Here is a 24,878-nt window from a genome sequence, read left to right as displayed (position 1 = left end):
TGCTAGTCACTCAATTGCAAGTGAATCCCTCTATCATATTCTGCACAAACAAGATGCAGTATTTGAAAAGACAACACTACAGGTGTCTTTCGCTGATGGTTTGGTATCTGAAAAAGAGGTACTTCGCACCGAACAAATTATTCTTCTCGAAGGCAGAGTTCAAAACTCCGCTCCTTGTGTTGCCTCATGCCAAAAATAACTCGACTCTGTTAGGAATTGACTTTCTTCAACAAGCTAAAATTGTTTTAAATCTTGCTGAAAATAAGTGGAACTTTTCTGATGAACCTCGAAGAAAATATAGCTTCGTTAAACCTTATCAATCCCAAGTACTGGAAGAAACCCTAGTTGTTGTAAACAACTGCCGACTACGCGAAAATGAAGGACAGCAATTAACTACAGCCCAACGGCTTGCAACCGATGCATTGCTTAACAAATATCACACTGTCTTCAAAGAAGGGGGAGAAGCCACTCCATTCATTGAACATCATATTAACACAAGAAATAGCACCCCTGTTTCAGTCCCTCCATATCGGATGAGCCCAAGTAAGAAAGAACTGTTGAAAAAGGAACTTGATTCCCTTCTAAAACAAGGTATCATAAAAGAATGTGAAAGCCCCTATGCCTCTCCTGTGGTTCTGATTCCCAAGGCGGATGGAAAAGTACGGTTATGCATTGATTATCGTAACCTAAATGCTCAAACCGTTCCAGACACTTATCCTTTGCCACGTATAGATGATTTGTTGAGTGAAGCAAAATCGACACCTTTTATGTCAACTATTGACTTGAGATCCGGTTATCATCAGGTGAGAGTAGCTGAAGAAGATCAAAATAAGACTGCTTTTGTTTGCCCTTTTGGTACATATAAATTTACCCGAATGCCCTTCGGATTGAGAAACGCTCCTGCCACTTTTTCTAGATTGATAGATAAGTTCCGTTCTGGACTTAATAATGTGTTTGCTTTGTCATATTTAGATGATATCATCGTGCTGTCATCTAGCTTCGAAAAGCACCTTTCTGACTTAGAACAAGTTTTCCAACGTCTATCGTTATTCAAGCTCAATGCTAACCATGAGAAGTGCCACTTCTGTTGTGAAAAAGTGAAATATTCAGGCCATTACATTACTGTTGTTTATAGCTGTTGATCCACACAAGACTGCTGCCATTGCAGAAATGCCATTGCCGAAAACAGTTAAGCAAGTGCAATCGTTCGTACAAATGTGTTCCTGGTATCGTCGATATATTCCAAATTTTTCTCAAATAGCCAAACCGTTAACGGATTTAACAAAGAAGAAAGCACTGTGGAAGTGGGAAGCACAACAGGAAAATGCTTTCCAAGAGCTGAAATCCAAATTAATTAGCCCACCGATTCTTAAGCAAGCTGATGGAACGAAGCCTTTCATCATTCGCACAGATGCTAGCAATGTAGCCATTGGAGCAGTGTTGCTACAAGGGGAGAAAAATGAAGAACGCCCTATAGAATATGCCAGCCGCTTGCTGACCGCATCAGAACGAAACTATTCCACCATAGAAAAAGAAGCCTTAGCAGTAGTATGAGCACTCAACAAATTTAAAGGATATGTTGAAAGCCAGTCTATCACAATCACCTCTGACCACCAACCATTGAACTGGCTGATGTCTTTAAAGTCCCCAACTGGTAGGCTCGCAAGATGGGCCTTACAAATCCAGTCCTACAATCTGACTATCAATTACATTCCTGAACGATTGAACTTTATTGCTGATCTCGTCCTATTTGTGAACACTCAAGTACAGATTCTTGTCAAGTGTGTGCTGTCTCTGTCGAAATCCCTACTATTAGCCCAGCAGCAATCACAGCTGGAAGATGATGATCTTTGAAAGATCATCGAAACTTTTGAGAGTCCAGAGAAAGAAGCAGACTGTGCAACTTGGACTGGAAGAGTCGACGTTATGAACAGAGGAGTTTTGTACCGATATTCCTTTGATTCGGAAGAGGAAGAAGCTCAACTAGTTATACCTCAAAAAAGAAAAGCAGAAATCTTGAAAGAATATCATGATTCGCCAACGGCCGGTCACTATGGATCTGGAGGAACATTTTATCGAATAGCAAAAAGATACTACTAGGTTGGAATGAGAAAGGATATAGCAGAATATGTCAAAAGCTGTCTCGAATGCTGTCGTTATAAAGCCACTAATCAAAAGCCATCTGGCTTACTTCAAACTCCAGTCTATGCTCAACGTTTAGAGACCTTGTCAATTGATCTTTTCGGTCCCCTTCCTGAAACACCGTCTGGTGAAAAATGGATTTTTATTGTGCAGGACTGTGCCACGAAGTGGACAGAACTATTTGCTTTAAAGGAAGCCACGGCCAGAGAATGTGCCACTATTCTTTTGGAGGAAGTCGCCCTTCGATTTGGGTTACCCAGGAAAATAATAAGTGATAATGGTACCCAGTTTACTAGTGCTGTTATGCAACAACTATGCTATATCTTGAACATTGATCAAAGTCTTACTCCTGTCTATCACCCACAATCTAACCCAGTTGAAAGGAAGAATAGAGATCTGAAACCACGTTTAGCAATACTTGTTGGTAACGGCCATCAATCATGGAAAGATAAACTGCCATTAATAAGGTTTGCTTTGAATACAGCCAACTGTGATTCAACTGGACATTCTGCTGCTTTTCTTCAAGTAGCACGAGAGTTACGAACCTTAGAAGATGTAAAGCATGATATAAAAGCCGTAATTGAGAACGATAATTTTGTTCCCGAAATTACTCCATATTTGAAAAGTTTTGCAAGAAATGTACAACACGTACGCAAAAGAGTCGAATTGCATCACGATAAACAGAAACGTTATGCTGACAAAAAAACGAAGAGAAACTCCGAAATTCGTTCCTGGAGATAAAGCTTGGGTCACCCTCCACCCAATCATCAAAGGTCCAATGAAGAAAACTGCTAAATTCATGCCCAAGAGAGATGGTCCTTATGTGATAGTGACTACAAGATCTCCAACCACTAAAAGATATGTGATAGATAAAGATCCGATTTAAATACTTATTTGTTCCGGGCGGATGACGTACACAATACCATTTCTGTAAGGGAGATATTGCCGATCCTCACGAACCAGATAAAATCCTCGGCAAGTATCATGTTTCAGCCTTGAAACCATATCAAGATCGAAATAAGTTTCAAAACTCAGCTCGTGTAACTCCAGTGGTTCCCTTAAAGAAAAGAGGACGCCCAAAACGTGTAATACCACCCGAATCTGCACCTGTTGCACAAGGTGCTGGTGACGCTAAATCTACTGCTCGTCAAACTGGAGCCCATTCATCTGCTTCTCCGCCCGCTGCACAAAGTAGACAAATGTCAGTTCCTGACTTCTTGCCGAGACGTCTACGAAGTCAGAGGGGGAGGATGTAACATAACTATTTAAGTGTAATTGAACTATTTTATTCAACGCATGAACTCATGAACTGTAACCCAACTATTTTATTTAAACGCGATCTCGTGGCGATATGAAAAAACGTCAGTCGACCTCCAGCCGCCATGATGATAGTTTACTATGTTATTCAAATGTTTGATGTTCCATTTGGTATATATTTCATTTTTATGTACATTTCTTTTGTTTGTAATCGTTTCTGTGTGCTCTGTTAATAAATCCTTTTAAAGCTAACCGGCATTAGTGTCTATTGAGGAACGGCTACATCACAATCTTTGAATAATACAGAAGTTAAGGAGCTCGAGATGTTATATTCAAGATCCGATTTAAATACTTATTTGTTCCGGGCGGATGACGTACACAATACCATTTCTGTAAGGGAGATAAAGCTATGGTTATTGGTTCACTAAAATCAAATTCTTCACTCATGTAGAGAGACCCCGAGTGAGAGGGGGCTAGCCATTCTTTCAGAGGTTCCAATGTCTACTTCCTTGTTTTTATGCAGAGTAAAAGGGATTTGAAGAACTGCTGTATGAGTTTGAGACACTAACTCCAAGTTTTCTGGGATTAAGCAGCAAACAGTCCCTGCGTTTAAAATATAGCGAACTGACCGACATGCGATATACATACCTCACTTGTTAAGCCCGATCTACTAGTTTAGTCGTAATAGTTTATTTTTCACTGCTAAAAGGCTTAACTATTAAAGCAGTTAACTGAAATCCTAACAATTACGTGAACACAGGTAGTTAATATAGAGTGTGCATGTTACATGTATTAAATATTACATTCGCAGAATAAAATATGGCTAGGAAAAATGAATGTTTCAACCATAACCAGAAAGAAGAGAAAAGGTATTTAAATGAATGAAGATTGCGTTGTTTCTGTACATTATTTTTATATATAGTAAATACAAGTGATTGAAAATGTAAAGCTTCAAATGAAAATTAACCTATTCAGCAGCAGAAACAACATGTAATCATAGCATTATCTCATAATATTATCATTATTAACATGTAATCAAAGCATTATCTCATAATATTATCATTATTAACATGTAATCATAGCATTATCTCATAATATTATCATTATTAAAATGTAATCATAGCATTAGTTGCAGACATAAAGATTAATTATTTTATTTGTCTGATTAGAGTCTCATTACATTTCTTTTATTCTAATTAAAATTCTAATTTAACTACTTAATGAAAAACAATATTTTATCCTGCCATGGAAAAAAAAAAAAAAAATAAAAAAATAAAAAAAAAAAAAATTAGGAAAACCAGTGTACATTGTAATCTACATTTTTTTATTTATACTAGTGACTGTCTATTCTCGTTCCTCACCTACTGTTCCCTACCAGAATATGTTTCTAGTATCGCGCTGCATGTAAATGAGGCAGAAAGGGTATTTAAATGAAAGTTTCGCTTACTTCATCAGAAGAGGTTAGGATTACTAAGCTCGTCCGTTCGGTCTATTGTATGTGCCTGCTGATATTCACCGGTTAATTTAATTAAGGTCCAAATACGCTAGATAATTTTGTACTGCTTCGTCTAAGTTCAGTTTAGTTTAGCATTACAGAAGTTTTGTATTTTCTTACCTTGAGTTAAGGCCCAAGTAGGCTTTTCTGTAAGCCCGAGAAAGGGGCCATTTGTGATCTTAGTTTGAAATAATAAAGGTCGAGTTTAAACCTTCTCTGAACTTTTCATTTACCCACTTGGACTCAGCGATAAGTCGCTACATGGTTCAACAAAGTTTTTATGAATTTAAGCGCATACCAAGCAGCTAGAAACATTACGCCCTCAAGAAAGGAGAAGTTCATATATTTTAGTAAATATGGATGAGAGGAGTATTAAAAAATATTAAATTCAGAAATTATAATTATATTAATTTATGAATATAATTAATTTTGAATAGTTTTTAATAATATTAAAAATATAATATTTTAATATTAATTAAAAAAATTTCATGATATAAAAAAATTATTTTTTTCATGATATTAAAAAATTATTAAGGCTTGAAAAATGTTTCTGAGTTAAATAATACTATTTAAATTGTAAATATTTTTTAGACATTTTATGCATTGAAAATGTTTAAAGGCGAAAATGCCGCAGTTTCAGTTCAACTAAAGTACGCATTGGCTAAAAAAGTAAGTGAAAATCAAATTTTCATTACTCCTGCCATTTTAACTGTTTTGTACCGAGTCAATAAATCATGACATAAAATATTTGGAAGAAAAAGAAAGAACGAAAAAAAAAAAAAAAAAAAAAAAAAAAAAATCTGAAAGCTCCTAGATTTTATATTACGTCCGACGGGGCTTTTTTTTAACGTTTTGTTTGTCACCTTTATTTATTAAATATCATGTTTATCGCACTTAAACCATAAAATTCAATTCAACAGCAATATCGCAAAGAATTTTAAAATGAGCATATTTTTAGAATTTCGGATACACAGTCTTGCGCGCTGGAGATAAAGTTTTTGTTTTGTTTTCTTTTTGTTTAGTGTTACCATTGTTAGGTTTGTAATCGTCAGTTTCTTAATCAAAATTTCGTTAAAGATTTACAGAATATAAAATAGGTAACAAAACAAATTCCAAATTCAAAGTTCGAGTTTCCAGATGCCCATATTCTAGTGGAGGACAGCTTATTGAAATTTGATGTCTCTAGGTATCGTTGTTTTTCCGCAGCGCGAGGAACATACATACATTCATGCATATTCATCATTATTTTATTTCTTTAAATATAATTCAGGGCTCTCATATTTGGTGGCAATAATTTGAAAAGTGAACCAACATTTATAGTGAACCAACGCAAAATGCCAAAACGAAATTAATATCTCTTCTGGGCTGACGCCCTTTAGAGTAAAAAAATGAAATATTTTTTATTTTTCAAAAATATGACTTTTTTTTAAAGATTCTAAATTTTCTGTATCACAAAACTTATAATTTACTTTTATTTAAAAGGTGAATCAATGTTATTAATTTTTATTCTTAGTTCCCCTGATAAATATGAAACTCCAGAAGATTTTGAAAAATTAGGAGAAGCAATTAAGGATCTAAGTGCGAGATTTGAAGCAAGCGATGAAGGCAAAAAAGTGAAGCTGCTAAGTGACAAAGTATATTTATTATTTCTTTTGTTTTAAGAGTGTTTTCTTTGTAAAAAACAAGCATTTATCGCTTTTTGACCATTCACTTTATCATGTGCATCAGAATGTGCTCATGTGTGTCGTAAATAAGCTTTCGAACACCCCTTAACGGATACGCTTAGTATAATCAATAAAGAAATTTCAGTAACAAATAATAGGCACTCTCTGTCACGGTCCTGTATTACCTGCTAAGAATTAAACTAGCACAAAGTAGGATATTTCCTCATTATTTGCACATGTTCTAGCAATAATTTACAGAAGACAGGCATGCTTAATTAATTCATTATTATTTATTGTATATAATTAATTTAATGCATAATTAAAAAGGAATAAACTTTTTTAATGAAAAAAGACACTACTCAATAACTTGCATTAGCAAAAATTTTATTTTTTATCTCCAAGTATAATTTTTTTTAACAAATGCCGATTTATTCATTCAACTGCATTCACTGTAGATCACATACAGATACGTAATACAGATGTAATACAAATACATAGTACAAATGCATCCATTCTCAACACATGACACAAATTTCCAAGCCACACTGTACTTCGTATGAAGAAACAGAATTTCACGAAGAGTGCGGCAGCATATGCGCAAATTGAGATGCGCACGGGAGGCGTAATGGCAAGCCGCACATTGAGTTGATCAATGTTACACGAATTTCGCTTACTGCGCATGCCCAGAGTAGAATTTGGCGCAATTTTTAAAGAAGATAAATACAGTACATGGTTGATATTGTGTCATCTGGGCGTACATAGTTCCGGGTTTTAAAATTTATTAGGTTGCAAGTTGCTTCATTACTTAGAGTGTAAATATCGATTGTAAACTACGCAAATTTTCGTTTAAGAAGTGTTACAAAAAAGGATATGTTATAAGATATATTAGCTGAATGTTTACTGATTACACTTCTGAGGAATGAAAGCAATTGAATATTAACCATACTTTCTATTCATATATACTTTCACAAAATAAGGAATAAATCTACTAGTTTAAACTGCTGAATTAAAGTCAAGTAACTGATATTAAATGTAATGTTTATGAACAAAATAAACCGAAATGCAATGCACCCAGGTGCACGAGAAGCACATGCAATAAGCACACAACAAATTTCCGTAGTATTGCAATTGTAAAAAAAGTAAAAACAACATGACTAACTTGTGTAATGTTGTTTATTCCCCCCCTTAGTCGCCAGTATTTCCTTCCACACCAACGGTACACCATTGAGCATGCGCACTAAGCGAAATTCGTTAACACTGATCAACTCAATGTGCGGTTTGCCATTACGCGCACGGGGAGGATCAGATCACGATCCCAAAAGTTGGCTTCTCTCCGTAGACGTTAATGTGCAAATGCTGTTATTCATATGATAAGCCGTACAGCAACTCAGCTGGTGTCACGTAATTAAGTAAGTCTGACCCTGTGGCTCTTTGAGCTATCGATGTTAGGGGTTTACCTCCTGGCCATAGGTTACTATTGCAGCCAGGTTCGTCTCTTTATATCTCTAGTTCCGAGACAACCATAGTACAGAACTCTGTCAGCACAATAAACAACCGCAAAGGGCAGGAGTATAGTTACCGTAAAGAAAAGCCAAATGATACTGTATTAAGTACGTAGCAAATGTGTTCGAAATTCACTGACTATAAATAAGCACCGTTTTGAATGGCACAAAAATTTTTTTTAAATATTTCTCAATACAATATTTTATCGTCTAACCAAATATGAAAAGGTTAAGCTTGTTTGAAGGGCTTCTTTATGAAAAATACTGTGTATGTTGCTCAAAATGTATGGAGTTGTTGTTGTCGTTTGTAAGGTGTAAATGTCTAAATTTCAAACATATATTTCCTTAATTAAAAAAGAAAACTTTTCTGCTAGAAGCAAATCTTGTAAAATTTAATGAGTCCAGAGGAACACATGAAGCTTTTATTATTAATGGCGTCATAAAACAGCTAAACGTATTACTAGATTCAACAAAAATTAATGAGACTACAGCTTTCAGATATTTGAGAATTTATAAGAACTACTTTAGATTATGACACAAATGCAAAATTACATTTTTTAAAAATGTCAGTAAATAAACTGATAGCATTGATTTTATTTTCAGATTAGTTTGAATAATTTCAATCGACAATCATTGATAGATGTTGGTCGTGGGGTGTTCAAAGATGGTGTCAATGGATATACCATAGTTGCATTTTTCTCCTTTTGTAAGCACTTATTTCTGAGAGCTATACGATCAATAAGAGATTCTGCGATAGAAGTTTATAGATGGACAACAAGTTTCATAGTTGATAAGATATGTCCATGGGTTGAAGAGCAAGGTGGTTGGGTGAGTATCCATAGTCTTGGTTACAGAACTTATAGAATTACTTCAATGTTTTCTCTTTAGCGGATTTAGTGAAATAGGTCCAATGTTAAAAATGTTCTTATTCTTAATTGCAATCCGTTTGTATATTGTCTTATTTTTGGTTAATATTAAAGTATCTTTTCTTGACATGATATATTAAGTTTAAACAAAATTTAGTTTTCTAAAAAAATTTATATATCTACCTATAACATTTAAAAGTTACATTTTGTTTTTGAAGACTGCATATTAATTTAATTTAAGCAAAACTATTACTTATTTTCGAAGATCATTTGACTTGATCACAAGTTGAATGGAGTAATAGGGAGTGAAGCTTCCCTTGTTACGTACATTTTCAAAGTATATTTTAAAATTCATCAGTTGAATAGCAAGAACACATTTAAGAGAAACAGCAAAGCAGGTGAGAAAATTCTCTAAGGAAATCTGATTTAAAATTTGTGGTATTCAAGCAGAAGACAATGTTAGAGAAAAAACTCGAAACGGATTAGAGATGGGGACTCGAAGTCTGCAAAAGTAGAAGAGGTGAAAAAGAGAATTAAATGATCAGAGTGTTAGCAGGATAAAAGTGTTTTTCCGGTGGAAAGAGCCTGTGTTTTTGATTGCAGATAATTGGATTTTGGTGGTGTTTGCCTGAAAGGTAGAAATTAATGGCGCCTGTTTCTAATGTAGTCATTAATATGGTTTTGTGTCAAGTTTGGGTTTAGCAGCTTGGGCCCCCAAATAGAAGATGCACAGAGGAGAGCATGGCGAAGGACAGACTTGCACAATACAACCTTGTTTTTAATGCAGAGCTTGCTGTCGCGTTCAAGAGGAGGGAATCTATTGCAAATAGTATAATTAAATTTTTCGCGAATTTACTTGAAATAATTTTTGAAGGTAGGCTTTCTGTCGAGGTTTACTGCAAGGTAGGTAGTGCTGCTAGTGCATTCTATTGGTTCGTGGAAGAGGAAGAGGGCATCTGGGGTTCTCTTGGAATTTCTTTTTCGGAAGATAATTGCCGCAGACTTTTGTCTTTGACAACAATATACCATTTGGTTTCTGACGCAGCCCGCAAAATGGCCACAGGGCATCGTAAAGTCTGGCAGGAGTGTCGGGCTGCATCCCTCATATCATACCATATACCATTTGGTCAATCTTTAAGAGTAAGAAGGTAGCTATGAAGGAGATTTATAACGTACGGTGAAAATAATGAAAATAATTTAACACGAAACATAGGAGACTGAAATAATTTTTCTTGTTAAAGGTTATTGCAAAAAAACCATATATTCAACAAAATTAAGTTTATTAGAATACATTTTATTTACATAGATATGTATATATGCATGTATTTAATAAAAATGAAATAATCAAGAACTTAAGGAAATTTAATACAAAATTTTCAAGTTTTTTGAAAAACAAAACATTGAGTTTTTGGAAAATAATCTGTTATTTTTCTTTGTATTGGCTTTTTTTAGCGTCAAATTTTCAAAACTTTGTTAGAAATCGTCCATTTTGTTACTTATTTCACCATTGGAACTGTGCATCTAAATAATTATGCTTACTTTTCATGATGTTCCTCATTTCGGATGACGTAGGAATAGAAGCAACATTATTCATTTCATTTTCGTCGATGGAATCTGCATCAATGATATTTGTTAGCTTTGAACAAACTTCCAAATGTCTCTGTCTGCCATAATTGGAGCTGTATACACATTATCATCACTACTGAAACGAATTCTTCCGATGATACACTAGGGCAGTCCAATAATACATAAACTTTTCCACACAATTTCTTTAACTGTCGGCTAAGTTTCAGTATACTCCTTCTCCATTTCTTTTGATGTTAAAGAATCTGATACTTTTGAGAATCTTGCATGACGAAAACAATTTTCAATTGTCCTTGGAGTCACTGACTTCCATGCAGACATATGAAGATCATCTAATAAATTGATCGAGTAATCTTCATTGATTGCGAGTAAATATTTTTGAAGGAATTGCTTCCGGTAGAAAGATTTCATGTTCTGTATATTCTCTTGATCACAAGGCTGCAAGACACTTGTTGCATTCAGAGCAAAAGGATAAGCTTTACAGCTTTCAATGCAACGTTGGGGTGAGCCGGAGAATTATAAATTATCATTGCAGCTTTACGCTTTTCCTGTAAGAATCGCCATCTAACTTAACGATCCAATCGGTTAACTCTTTGCGGCACAGTGTGTCCAGGGTCGGTCTCTAGAAATTTCCTTCTGTACGCCCAGAAAAATTGAATGAAAAAGGATTGATAGGTTACCATAGGTTACGCTGAACCTTTTTTATTTATAGTAGATGGCAGCTCAACACAAACCAGTCCATATACTTTAGACATGTTTAGTTGTTTAAGCCCCTCATTTTTCAGAGAAAACTTCCGGACTTTTTTAGGGTATAAAAGGAACTGTTTGAAAAGAAATTTCTATTGTTTTGGGATGTATGCTAATTTCCTCATTCTATATTAGTTTTAAATTTTTACCTTGAAATCTTGCCTAAAATCAAACGACGAACCCTAGGTGTGCCCAGACCTGGCTCACCGATCATCTAGGACAACTGAGAGTCTGTATTCTTTGTTTATCCGCATCTCATTGGTCAGTTCATTGACAACAATGCTCATTTCAGCACTCTTTTCGAAGCCCTATTTAATCACTGTGCCCACTTTGGGCACACCTACAGAATTAAACGATAAGTGCTATCTTCACAAAATTTTACTTGTGTACTCCTCTAGGCCTAATTAGACTGCCTACATTTTTTTTTTAAATCAAAACTCCAACTTTAAAAGGTAGCGTGCCGGAAAGGGTTAATATCGTAGCTACCATCCATGCCTTTTTGTTTGCTGTATATTCTACTGGTAATGTTCTTCCATTCTTAAAACACCGCGGTTTCAAACTTTTGCCAATAACAAATAAGAGTAGTTTTTCAGAGCCATCCGAATTGCATCCTACCAATACCGTTCTTTAGACATTTTCTCTCCTGAACACATTTGTCAATTAAACAAAAAGTTTTATTGGGTAAGCAGCGGTAAAATAACCCATGTATTCTATATGATGTGTTACGTTTTGACGAATACTTCAACACCCATCAGATGTCATCTCAGAGCTCACGTGACTTTGGTCACACCCCTTTCTACATCTCAGCTTCCTGCACCGCCCAGCTCAAGCATTTCTCTACCTTCAGCGCTCTTAGTAGCATCTAAATCAAGACAGCCGGAACACGGCACGTAATTACTGCGAGCTAATCGTAAGAGGAACTTGGAAAAATAACCCATTTCGTCTGCTTTAAGACATTCCCATATTCTTTAAGTTTTCAAAGCAACGTAGACTGAAACCAGTTTGCTGTCATGGTCGGTAAAACTTGCACAAATATTTTTTAGTACTATGCCATTTCTTTTCTTGGAACGTTCCAACCATCCTGGATTTGCAGAAAATGTAAAACCCATTTGTTTGGCAAGTTCATTGCTTCTTTCTAGCATTAAAGGTCCTGATATTCAGAGATCTTGCTTGTCTGAACCCAAACAAGTAAAGCTGTCTCTAAATCCAAGTACTTGGCTGTTCTTATCCACTTTCGCTCTGGCTCAAACTTACTTCGTTCAAGCATTTCCATAATTTGCTCTCTTTTTACTTCCTTCTAAGAAGTAAAGGAAGTACTGTAATCACGAAAAGTTCCGGGTACCATATTTCAACGAAAATATTCATTTTGACCGCTATCGAATGCAATTTAACGATGTTTTTGCGTGACATCTATACTTAAGGATAGAAAAAAGGACTCTTCTTTTCCCAAACGAATTGTAAAACTGCTTTAAAATGGATTCAGAAGATATTTTTTTCGTGGTGTTTGTACATACACGTACGTACATACTCAAAAGCGAATAGCCTCAGGACGTTGAAATTTTGTATATAGGACTGCTATAACATGTACATGTGCACCTCCCATTTTGGTTGCATTCGGCCGCCCTAAAAGTATATATAAGTAAGCTCAGTTTCTTTATTCTTATATGTTTGTAAATTGTGCATATTTTGCTTTAAAAATGATTGAATTATGTTGTTCTAATCTTCCGGTCAAAGATTTTTATGCCGTTAGTAAATATGCATGCAATAGTTTTAGAATTATCAACAATTTAAAAGTTGTTTAAGTGCCGCTAAGCCTAATGAATTTTGCGATGGCGGACATGTATGTTTACATTTCAAACTTTGCAAAATAGCGGATTTGTTGCCAATCTAGAGAAACTAAGCTTCGCAAGAACAAAGTAACGTCTTTTTTTATTATTCCGAATTAAATTATGCTTAATCTTTTCTGAAATTATCATTTAAGTTATTAAATTATCCCATACATTAACTCAGCATTGCATCCACAACAGACTATATCAGTTTCTACGCCTTCAGTATCTTTTTGACGAGTGAGACCAAAAGCAAACTTTCCTGTTTTGTGCACCGAAAAACCCGTGTTCTTGCTTGCTGGCTGAATTACTTGTTTTTGCGAAGAAACTGTAATTTTAATTTAAATTAAAAAAATTTTTTTTTTCAAATGTATTTTGTTTTTATGATTTTCTATATCTTTCAAATTTTAATGAAGATGTTTTGTGTTTTTATTATTTTTGCCTTACCGCGAAGTGAGAACTGAATTAATTGAATGATAAATACATCTCTAATGAAATTCGAAAAAATAAGTGTTTCATATCAACAAAAATACTGTCGTCAGTCTGTTTCGTATAGAGGAGAATGTTTAACGAGTAGCACATGCGTATTAAGTTAGCAGCGCCGAATCGTCTGTGAAAACTGTTTATTTTTTATTTGTTTAATTTCTTTTATACATCGTTTTAGATTTATTATAGTATTTGAAGAGAACACGTTAGATAATTCTTGAGATGATATAATTTTTTTTTTTTTTTTTTTTTTTTTTTTTTTTTTTTTTTTTTGCATTATAAAATGAATGAGATGTGTTAAGTTACCCTGCGCCAGAGTATCTCTGTGGTAAATAAATATGAGACTGATTGAACTTCCTGTACCTTAATTGGAGGCTTAACAGGGCTTAGTGGTGCTATTTAAATATAGAAACATTGAAATCTAAAACAAGGTTTAAATCAGGCCCATAATCAGCAGAACAACCACCTTACTACCTGAAATAACTTTAAATAGAATTAACAAGTAATATATGAACTTAAAGTCTAGAAGCTGGTGATATTTACCAGCTACACAAACAAATAACACATTATTACATGCTTTGCAAAACAAAATATAACACATGTTACTTACATGCATAAAAATATGTTACTAACAGAATATCATAAACACCACAATTTTTCTCAAAACAGACAAAGAAAGTTTTAAACACAATCAATATATAAATTCGTTTCATGTACAGATATATATTTTATGAAATTTGACAATTTCAATTTAGTCACTGTATTTTTACATAGATCCTTTAGAGTGTTAAATTTAGCAATATCTGAAATAAATCTTAGAACAAAATGTTTCATAGAAGAACATCTAAATAACAAGTGATCAAGATCGACATTACTCATGCCACAAGGACAGACGCAATTTTTAATCGAAAACCTATTATAATAAAATGGGAAATGTCCACGATTAGTTAAAGCTTGGCTAAGATACCTGTCACTTAGGCATCTTCTCTCACCTACAGTTGAGATAAAATTATATGTGAATCTTCCTTTAAATTCTGGGTCGTTCCACTTTGCTTACCAAAGAGTGAAAATTTTTCTTTTCAACAGGGATTTCAAACTGTCAAAGGAAGTCTTTACTTCAAAATCAATAAATTGATTTTCAGTCGCAACCTTTGCCAATCTATCTGCTAACTCGCTACCAATGGTACCAATATGACTCTTCGTCCAAAAGCGTTTAATATCACTGAGAGAGCTGAGAAAAATGAGCATGCATGTCTTTTATCTGTTTAATTAAATCGTTACTTGGACAAACATCCGTCATTGAAACAATTGCGCTTTAGCAGTCGCTATAAATTTCTACAGGATCTAGCGTAGAATTAGAAATAAGCCAATATAAGGCCTCTCGCAGAGCCACTAACTCTGCTTGCTAGACAGAGGCATTGTCAAAGAAAGTTTATATTTTCTTTGTATGCTTAGTTTCTAGTGTGAGAACGCACAAAAGACTGCCCCCACACGACCATTTAATTTAGATCCATCTGTAAAAACAGTGTAACCTGTCATATTAGGGAGCCAATTCAACCGTTTTAATAAAGCTGGATGAATGTCTAAGCTTTTCTCAAAGTCAAAATCTCTAGTTGAGAAGACCTCACTGAAGCAAACGACAGTATTATTACCAGCTTTTAATTTAAAGAAAACATATTTTTTTTTCTGCTAAAAATCGATCGGAAGACATCCAGACAAAATCTGAAGAACTACTGTGGAAACAGTTCTAAAACACTTAGTAATCCCCAGTAAAGCGATTCTTTTCTAATTCTGCGAATTCTTGCAAAATTTTGTTACGCATTAGGAACGATCCAGTCCACCATGCGCCACAGGCATACATCTTTCTCTCTATAGCTCTTTTATATAAACTTTTAAGAACTTAACCTTGGAGATTCATTTTACTAAGTCTATTAAGAATATAAGTGCATAAAATCTTTATTTGATCTAGATGAGGTATAAAAGTGAGCTTTTCATCGATCGTAATGCCCAAATATTTGATTGTCTTAGAATATCTAATTGGTTGTCCATACAGTTTGCACCTCGTACGTATTGATCTAGTATTAGTTTTAGCAATACCCAAAAGAAAGCTCTTCTTTGGATCAAATTTAAGTTTAACATGGAATGACCACTTCTCCAATTCTTGAGTTGAGAAACTTAAAGCTTTATCAATAGTATGACGACCATTTTCCTAGGCCAATAAAACAAAACCGTAAGCATAAGCTTGTATACTAACATTTTGTAGTAAAGTTATGTTTAGATCTATATTAGCAATAATATTCCACAAAAGTGGACCAGATATTGAGCCTTGGGGATAACATCCTTGGTGATTTTTGTGGTGCCACTTATTACCATCATATAAGGAATGGTAAAAAAATGTAGAGAATTTTAAAAAGTGCATTTATTCTATTGTGGTTTATGCGCTATCGACGAAGTAGATTTAATTTAGTTTAATAAGTGAAATGTAGGAAAAATGCCTATGATTTAATATTCCGTACAAGGAAGTCATGTGGTGTACACATCAGTCTGCTAGAGCGAAACATATGCATCTAAACGCGTGCATCTCGAAGACCGAATTTTGAATTTTGGTTTCTCTTTATTTTATATTTTGTGCCAATTTAGTAACTATTTCAATAGCAAACTTACGCTTTGCCGAGTACCATATTGCTATTTCAAAGCAACATGTTGCTACTTGGCAAAGCGTAATAAGCATCCTATTCAAATTTAATTAGCAAACTCGGCGATTTAAAAGGCATGTGTTGACAATGGGTAAAGCGTAAGTCATAAGCTCAGCGATTAAAAGGAACGTGTCGCTACTGCTCTAAATAAAATATTTGCATGTCCCATACGACTGTGGGACTTTCGGAATTAATCTGTCTGTTTTCGATTAACAAACTAAACGATTTAAAAGCAATAAATGCAGTTATTCATTTCATTCATTCATTCATTATTAAATACTACCTGGATCCATGAAATTACAGTAGTTAGGGCCATTAATATTTACTGCTTATCAAACTAACTGATTAATAAACTCAGCCGCATCTTACATTCAGATTTACAGGAACCAAACCCAATACTTACCTATCAATAGGAAAACGGCCGTTTATTAACCTCATGTACGCCGCTTATTGAAAAAGAACTGTTTTTCAGTGCGAGCATATCCTTTTTGTACCTATCAAAGGTTTTCGTAGTTCATTCATTTAACGTATTGTGAACAGCTGCTTCATCGCTCAGGAATGCAGAATTTCGATAAAATAGGTTTGACTAAACTTTTCCTAACCTCCGTAATGCTTCTTACATTATTGTATATTAAGAGTCTTAATCGAAAGAATGTAAAAATTGTAGGCTGAAGAAAAGGCAAGGAAAGCGTTTTTCGTACTTAAGAACATGAAGTGACAGATTGACTAAACAGAAAACGGCAACGTTTTCCTGGGTAGAAGCGTTAGGTTTTGAAATTTGATTGAGACACTGAAAGATAAATTTAAACGTTTTTTTTTTTTTTTTTTTTTTTTTTTTTTTTGTACTTGATTTATAACATGTTGAAAATGCCAAAGAAAGTGGCTTGAAGAATAAATCATTAAAAGGTTTTAATGTTTTTTAAAAACGGCAGTTAGAGAAAAACTACATTGAAGCTGCGAATTTGTCAAACAGCATTGTGCAATTAATTTAAACAAGGAATTATAATTAGTGAAGAAATAATAAAAAATCGAAATGTTTCAAGGAAGTGCAAAAATGACAGAAAATTGTAAGACATCGAAATTACTTTTCTAGAATGATTTCAAATTATAAAACTAAAAAGGGTTTGTACTTTTTTCATTAATTCGCTATCTGCGAAGACAGAGTTTTATATCAATTGAAAGATGATGATTCACAAATAGGAGAAGGAGAAATCCAACACTGTCCATCAAAAACTGCATAGAAGCAGATCATCATGCAGTTGATACTTGAGCTGTTAAATGAATATAAGCCACTCAAAATTTATAGTACAGACAAAACTGTCCTGAACATCACAAGAACGTACTTCAGTACTTACAAAGCAAAATAGCAGCTGGTTTAAGAGATTGAAGGAATAATTTGCTGTGATATTGCAATATTGGCCCAACAATTAAGAAGACAAAACTAGGTATTGACCAAAAACAGAAAATCTCGATGAAAGGAGTCAAGAATTTACTCTTGTCCTACCATTGCAACAAGAACTCATGGATAATAAGTAGAACCTTACCTGATTTTTCTTTTAACATGGAACAGCGAACTGAAAGATGAAGAAAGCAGCTTTGCTAATTATTTAATTGTGCAGCACACACACCTCTCATTTCTTTCTGAAAAGCATTAGTGTCTCTTCATGAAAATCATCCTTAGTGTCTCTTCGCAGAATTAAACAGTAGTGTCTTTTTATGTAATAATCAACTTCGAACATTCAAGCTTTAATTTTAAAGTATTTCGAAAGATTTAAATGTCATTAAAGGAAAGGAATGATAAAGATTTCAGAAAATGATGAACAGAATTAAGTTTGGGAAAATGCAAGTACTTCAAACGAGATATGCAAGTCGATATCTCTGTCAGAGGCCATGCATATTGTAGTTAATATACACTGAAGTGTCACTGAATTAGGAATAGACATGGCTATGGAAACGGTGTAACGCTACGCCGCATTTATGCTCACTTGAGGACTTTGCCGTAGCTACTTATATATCTAGTTCTGGCTGCTGTTGATCAGTCTTTACACTTGTCAGTATGCGTAAAACTTCTGATTTAGGCACATTCGATCACATTCGTTCGACGCATGGTCCATTCAGTTTCCAAAATCGTCAGAGGGCTAGGATTTTTAAGGTCGACAGTGTCAAAAGTATAACGAGAGTACACGGATGATGGGAAAAAGAACTAGCCACCGGGAAAATTGCAAGGGACAATTAGCTTCAAATGAGCGTGGTGTGAGACTCCCCGGCCGTATTGTACATAGTCAACGAAGCCAAACATTAGCTCAAATTACTACCCAGCTGAATCAGGTCGCCAGACGTATAGTCAGTGAATGGACCGTGTAACGTTTGCTTCGCTATATGGGCTTCGGGAGCCGTAGATCCATGAAAGCACCATTGCTCAATGCATGCTATCGAGTCGTACGTCTTGCCAAGGCAAAAGAACGTAGAGAATGGACTCTGGAGGACTGGAAACTTGTAACATGGAATGAGGAGTCTCGATTCCGATTACTTAACACCAATGGAAGGCTGAAAATAGGGTCTCAGGCTCATGAGGAAAGGGATCCTGCACGCCAGGTTGGAACTTTAAAAGGCCATCGCGGTTTAATCCTGGTCTAGGATGTTTTTTAGGCAGTGTTTGGAATCTTTATTACTTGTACCACACTCTCTCAATGTGATTCAGTATGCAGAATTGCTGACGATCATCTCCATAGATTTATGTCGTCCTGTCATTCACATTGAAATGGAGTATTCCAGCAATATAACTCAACCTCTCACAGGTCCCCGTTGGCTACTGCCTTTTGGATTACCATTCCTCTGACTTCTGTGCCATAAACTGTCTACCTAGAGGCTCTGACTTAAATCCTACTGAGCACCTTTCGGATGTTTTAGGGAAAGGTGTGAAAACATGTCACACAATATTAGCGACCCCTTCCTCAATTATGAACAGTTCTTATCCTATGTTTGAAAAAGCCAGTCCCATACAATACTTCCGCAAACTTATTGAAACTATGCCTCGTCGTGTGACAGCTATTATCAAGGCGTCCATTATCGTGTAACAGCCACTATCCTCCTCTGGAGCAGCGCCAGAGGAGGCAAAACTCGTTATTGACTTGCTGTCCCTAATTCAGGACACTTCAGGGTAGAGGATTAATGTTTTAAATAAGTTAAAATCTGTTTTTTAAATTAGGTTAGAAGACATCTCAGAGCTTCCTGCATTTTCTTCAGAGCAAACTATAGCTAATCTTCAGACATTAGTAATTGAAAATATTAAAATTCATTTTAGAGCAGGTATCCATTTAGAACAATATAAATATAAGCTACATAAAAGATGACTATGAAACTGGTGTAAGCATTGCAGATACTGATAGCAATAGTGATACAGGAAAATGTGATGACATGCCATCATCAACCGCATCTTGAAAAGAGCTGAAAATTTTAAGAAAAACTCTTGATCTGAAAGCGGCTAAGGAAAAACGTTGCTAGCAGTTTTACGAAATTAAGAATATAACTGAGTAAGTTTTGTTCAATTATATGAAACAAACACAGATTCTTTGTAATATTGAATGAAATCTCTATATTTCATACTTGTTCTAAACTTCGCTGAAGATGCACATGTCTTAAACATTTTATTTCCGGATGATATAAATAAGCCTTTGATCAAACTTTGAGCACTGTAATACTGAAGTACACAGAACCACTTTTGAGTACTGTAGAATACAAAACATTTTGCACAAAACACAGCAGGTAAAAAACAACGGGAAATAGAGGAAATTGACTAACTCATTGAAGTTTACGTAATATTCTTTAATAGCACAGTTTTCATTGGCTTTGAAACTAACTCATAAAGCACTGTTGGACATGGGATTTATCATTTTCTAGAAAATGATTAATTTGATTACTTTTAATGATTTATTAATTTCGTTTTAGCATTTTGCGTCGAAAACTTTAAAAGTCTGAATCCCTTTTCAAATTGTTGCTACCAAATATTATCGCCCTGTATTATATTTAAAGAAATTAAATAATGAAGAATCTGTATAAATGTATATATGTTTCTCGCATTGTGATAAAACGACGGTACCTAGAGCCACCAAATTTTGAATAACGTAATCTTTCACCGAATATGGGCATCTGGTAACCCTAATTTGGAATTTGTTATATTATCGATTTCATATTTTGTAAAACTTTAACTAATTTTTGATTAAAAAACTAAACGATTTCAAAGCGAGCAGTGGCAACACTGTACGAAAAAAAAAATATTTTTATCTCCAGCGCGCGAGACTGTGTATCGGAAATTCTAAAGATATACTGTTTTAAATATTTTGTGATATTGCTATTGAATTTTATGGCTTAAGCGCGAAGAACATGATATTTAATAAATAAAGGTAACACATAAACTTCTGAGCGTAATATAAAATTTGAAAGCTTTCAGATTTTTTTGTGTAATTCATCTGATATTATTATTAAAAAGCTCCTTAGCAAACAGACTAAAGCAGTTGTTAAGAATGATGCGTAGATGAAATTTAAATAATAAACATTATAATTAACGCAGTTAAAGGAAAAGTTTCTTATATAAAATATTTAAAGAATGTAAATTTCGTAGTGTTCATATTTTAACATAAGGCGTATACTTTCACAAGTATGCGAGAAAATTATATGTGAATTTTTAGCTTTTGACAAAGCATTGCGGAGTAGTCTTAAAGAAAAACCGAATAAATCATGGAAATGGAATAATGTGCAATTTAAGAAATTAATTTTCTTTTTAAATAATTTGCTTTGTTTTATTTCATTCACATTAATTGTCTGCTTTATATTTTATTAACATTAATTTCATAGTACAATGCGAGATTTTAATAGATTTTGTTTTAAAATTTTTGTTTTTCAATCCAAAGGGGCTATTTGCCCGGAAGGGCTATTAATTTCATTTTGGCATTTGGCGTCGTCCACTGTAGAACGGCGTTTCACTTTTCAAATTGTTGCCACCAAATATTAGAGCGTTCCATACTATCTAAAGAAATTAAAAAATAAAGAATCTGTATGAATGCATGTATATTTCTCGTATTGTCCAAAATCAACGGTACATAGAGACATCAAATTTTGAATAATGTCATCCTCCACTCCAATATGAGCATCTGAAAACCCCAATTTGGAATTTGTTTTATTTCTTATTTCACATTTTATAAAACTTTAACAAAGCTTTGATTAACAAATTCAGCGATTTCAAAGCGAGCACTGTACGGAAGGGGGGAATTTCCAGTGCGCGAGCCTGTGTATCGGAAATTTTAAAGATACGCTCTTTCTAAATATTTTGTGATACTGCTGTTGAACTGCATTTTTTTGGTTTAAATGAGAAGAACAGTAGGGTGTGTTACTTTTAACAAATAACGCGTGTTACCTTAAAGGTAACAAAAGTAACACATACATAAACAAAGATAACACATGAAACGTTAAAAAACGCCCTTTTGGGCCTAATATAAAATCTGAAAGCTTTCAGATTTTTTAATTAAATTTTTTTTTGTTTTTGCTTTCTGTTACATATACGTAATATATATATATATATATATTTACTAAAGAAATATTGATTATATTATCTCCTAATATTAATTTTAGTAGAAGAATGTAAGATAATTTAGAACAGGAAATTCAACTACTTGCAAAGATGGGTGGTGGAATATTTCTTTTAACTTGAAAAGTTTCACATTTTTGCCCTATCCATATCTAATGACAACATAATTGATTGAGACAGAGTTACGCGTCGAAACGTTCATCTTACCCTAAGTAAAAGTAGGAATGCAGCCTGTGTAAGATGGACTATTGGTTCAGAGTGATTTAAGACTTTACTCTGAATTTTTCCATTGGTTGTTAAAAAGTTTCAATTCAGTTCAAACTGAAATATGACTCATTGAAGTGTTTATATAAATTTTGTGTCATTAGTGTCTTTCAAAAACCGCATAACGTCAAATAATTTTGAAATGTCGCAGTTTAAAGAGGACAGGAAAGAGAAATATCGAAGTTAAAATGTAGAATTAAGGAACTATTGCAAATTAAAGTTAAAATTTTTTAATTACATAATTTTTTATCATACAATATATATAAATAATTATCATTTTACCAATTTGTTAAATATTTTATTATGCATTCATTTACTATATTGTTGGAAAGATGAATCCAGGGGCCAATAAAGACATCTGGAGCCTTACGTACAAAGTTCTTTCTTTGGTCTCAGCGTTAATTTCCGTACTTTTGGGGGAGGGGTTTGAAAACAGGTTTATGAGGAATTACAGGGTGGTTGGGACTATTTATTTCTAGAATTGTTGAGGACTTTGAGGGCCTAGGTGGTACACCCAGAGCCTGACTAAGGCAGGGGCGTACAGGGCAATTTCCCTGGCCTCCACATCAGAGGGGAACCCCAAATTGAATAGAAAGTTTATTATTATAAAAATTTAAATACCTCCATAAAGTTCGGTTGTTCATTACTGAAGTAGTGAAGGAGAAGGAGCCCCCCCCCCAATGAAGGTTTTGCCTGGGGCCCCAATTAGGCTAAGTCGGGCCCTGGGCAGGCCTCGTATGAACTATTCACATAAAAATTCAAAACGATCGTTAAGTTTTAAATGTCAGCATATTTGACATAAAAATGTGTAAACGTTAAAAATGCTTTTATTTTTATTAGATCTTTTTATTTTTATTTTCAGATGAAAGTATTAGCAATCATAGCCGCTGTTCTTGGAGGAGCTGTTTTAGCTGTTGGAGTAGGTATTATGCTTCTATGAAAAGCCTTCCCAAAGTAATACCAGTGTACATTTAGAAGTTGTGTCTGGAAAAGTTAAATATTTGAACGTTCCGAAGTGCTTGTAACCACAAATTGTACAAGTATTCATTTTTTCTTGTTTCTGCATTTACGTACTGTTTTAAGTGCTGAAGTAATTTGTTTTCTCCCTTTTATTTTTAACGGCACTGCAGATTCATTAAAAGTGATGCATGTGTATTTGCTTATGTAATTGAAATGTATTGCATCTGTACCTAAATGTAATTAAACGTTGAAACCATGTACATCACATTGACTATTCTTTAAAATAATTTTAATGCATTTCCATTGACATTATACTATTCTTATTAAATGTAGTTTCCCAATTGTTTACATGTAATTAAACATATTCGGCTTTTTTATTACTCTAATGTTTAATAAATGTAATTATTTACATCAAAGATTGACTTGCTGTTAAACATTTTACTTACTCACGTTTTAAATAACAAACCGATATTGGTTTTACGTGTAAAGTGCGAGAAATGTGCTAATATATTATACGGTGTAAAAGTAAAAAATTAATCTTTCGTACAACATTGTACATATCATTTGTACAGAGAATATTTTCCGCTACACGATAAGCTACTAAATTCTAAGGATTTTTGAGTTTTTGATAGGTAAAAGCATGTTTTATGTGCGGTAGATTCAAGCGGCGAGTTTCGACAAAGCAGCAAACACAGCTCAGCTCTCGTCAAAAGTTTTTCTTATGATATTCCTTATCTGTACAACTTCAGGGTTTCAGGCATATCATTTCGGTTTTTTTCAGGACACCAAATGATGATGATACCTTCAAAAAGTGTGATAAGGTATATTCAGTTAACTTGCATCCAGTGAAAAACTGCTTATTGCCACTCGAGATTTCACGAATGTAACTAAAGATATCGAAAAACAGAAAAATATGATCCAGAAACGTAAATCAAATAAAAATCATAAAATTACTATTTCTTAGTTAAAACGCAGCATCAATCTAGATTAAAAAAGTATAAATTATTTGGTATTAGCAGAGCTCCAAAGACCTACCAAAATGTGCTGTAACTCACTCAAACTGGAAACTTTTTTAAAAAATGTTTCTTCACATTTACGACAAACATACATAGAAAATTTCACTCATTTTATATTCAGTAATATTTTTTGATTGGTAGCATATTTTTTAAGCATAGGGTGAGATAAATTTTATAGTATTTTTAATTTCCTATTGATGAAGGGGCGTATGAAATTGTTCCGAAGATAAATGGAATTTTCCATCCCGGAATCCTAGAATTAAATCGTGAGACATCAACATCATTTGTTTGAATGGTAACCGGATTTTACTTCCCGAAATCCTAGAATTAAGTGCTGAGTCACCAACGAAGCATTTGCATGGTAAAATTCAAGATATTCAGCAACTAGAAACCTTGGCTCCAGTTAGATTAAATTCTTTTTTTAAAAACCAATGGCTGGCTCTCAGCCGAGTTCGGTTTTGCCACTACTAAGGCAAGAAGTATTGGTCACTTTCTTATGGAGGCACCTAATAGGTGGGCCAGATTTGCCTCCTATGAAGAGACGGACATTCTGAAATGCTTAACTAAAACTATTCTAAACCATGTCTTCTCCGGGTCCTTTGGTATTGCAGTCGACTCCCCTAACCACTATACCGTCAGGGAGGCCAGGTTGAAATTTAAAGTTCTCTAACCAGGTCGTTAATACCTTTGCTGCCAAATTATTTAGATTCGGTTGGGAATAATTGTAAGGTTTTATGTTATGAGTAAAAGTATCTTAATTAGTTTGCCTGGCCGTTTTACTTCGATTTC

At 34.2% G+C, this 24,878-nt stretch overlaps 1 protein-coding gene across 3 annotated transcripts in view; it reads left to right on the top strand.

The window, feature by feature from the left end:
• LOC118194263 (uncharacterized) overlaps positions 1-23,333 on the top strand; it is a 55,853-nt gene extending 32,520 nt beyond the window's left edge. For all 3 annotated transcript variants that reach the window (XM_035365479.2, XM_035365480.2, XM_035365477.2), the window contains exons 3-5: positions 6,408-6,528; positions 8,664-8,888; positions 22,976-23,333. In XM_035365479.2, coding sequence (XP_035221370.2) covers positions 6,408-6,528; positions 8,664-8,888; positions 22,976-23,053 — 424 coding nt within the window. In that variant the 3' untranslated portion in view covers positions 23,054-23,333. The remainder of the gene's footprint in view (positions 1-6,407; positions 6,529-8,663; positions 8,889-22,975) is intronic.
• Positions 23,334-24,878: the final 1,545 nt, after the last annotated feature.

This window comes from Stegodyphus dumicola, chromosome 1 (assembly GCF_044657685.1).
Source record: "Stegodyphus dumicola isolate Sdum_Otavi_A_Nest chromosome 1, ASM4465768v1".
Classification (NCBI taxonomy): domain Eukaryota; kingdom Metazoa; phylum Arthropoda; class Arachnida; order Araneae; family Eresidae; genus Stegodyphus; species Stegodyphus dumicola.
This window is presented reverse-complemented; position numbering and strand designations above follow the sequence as displayed.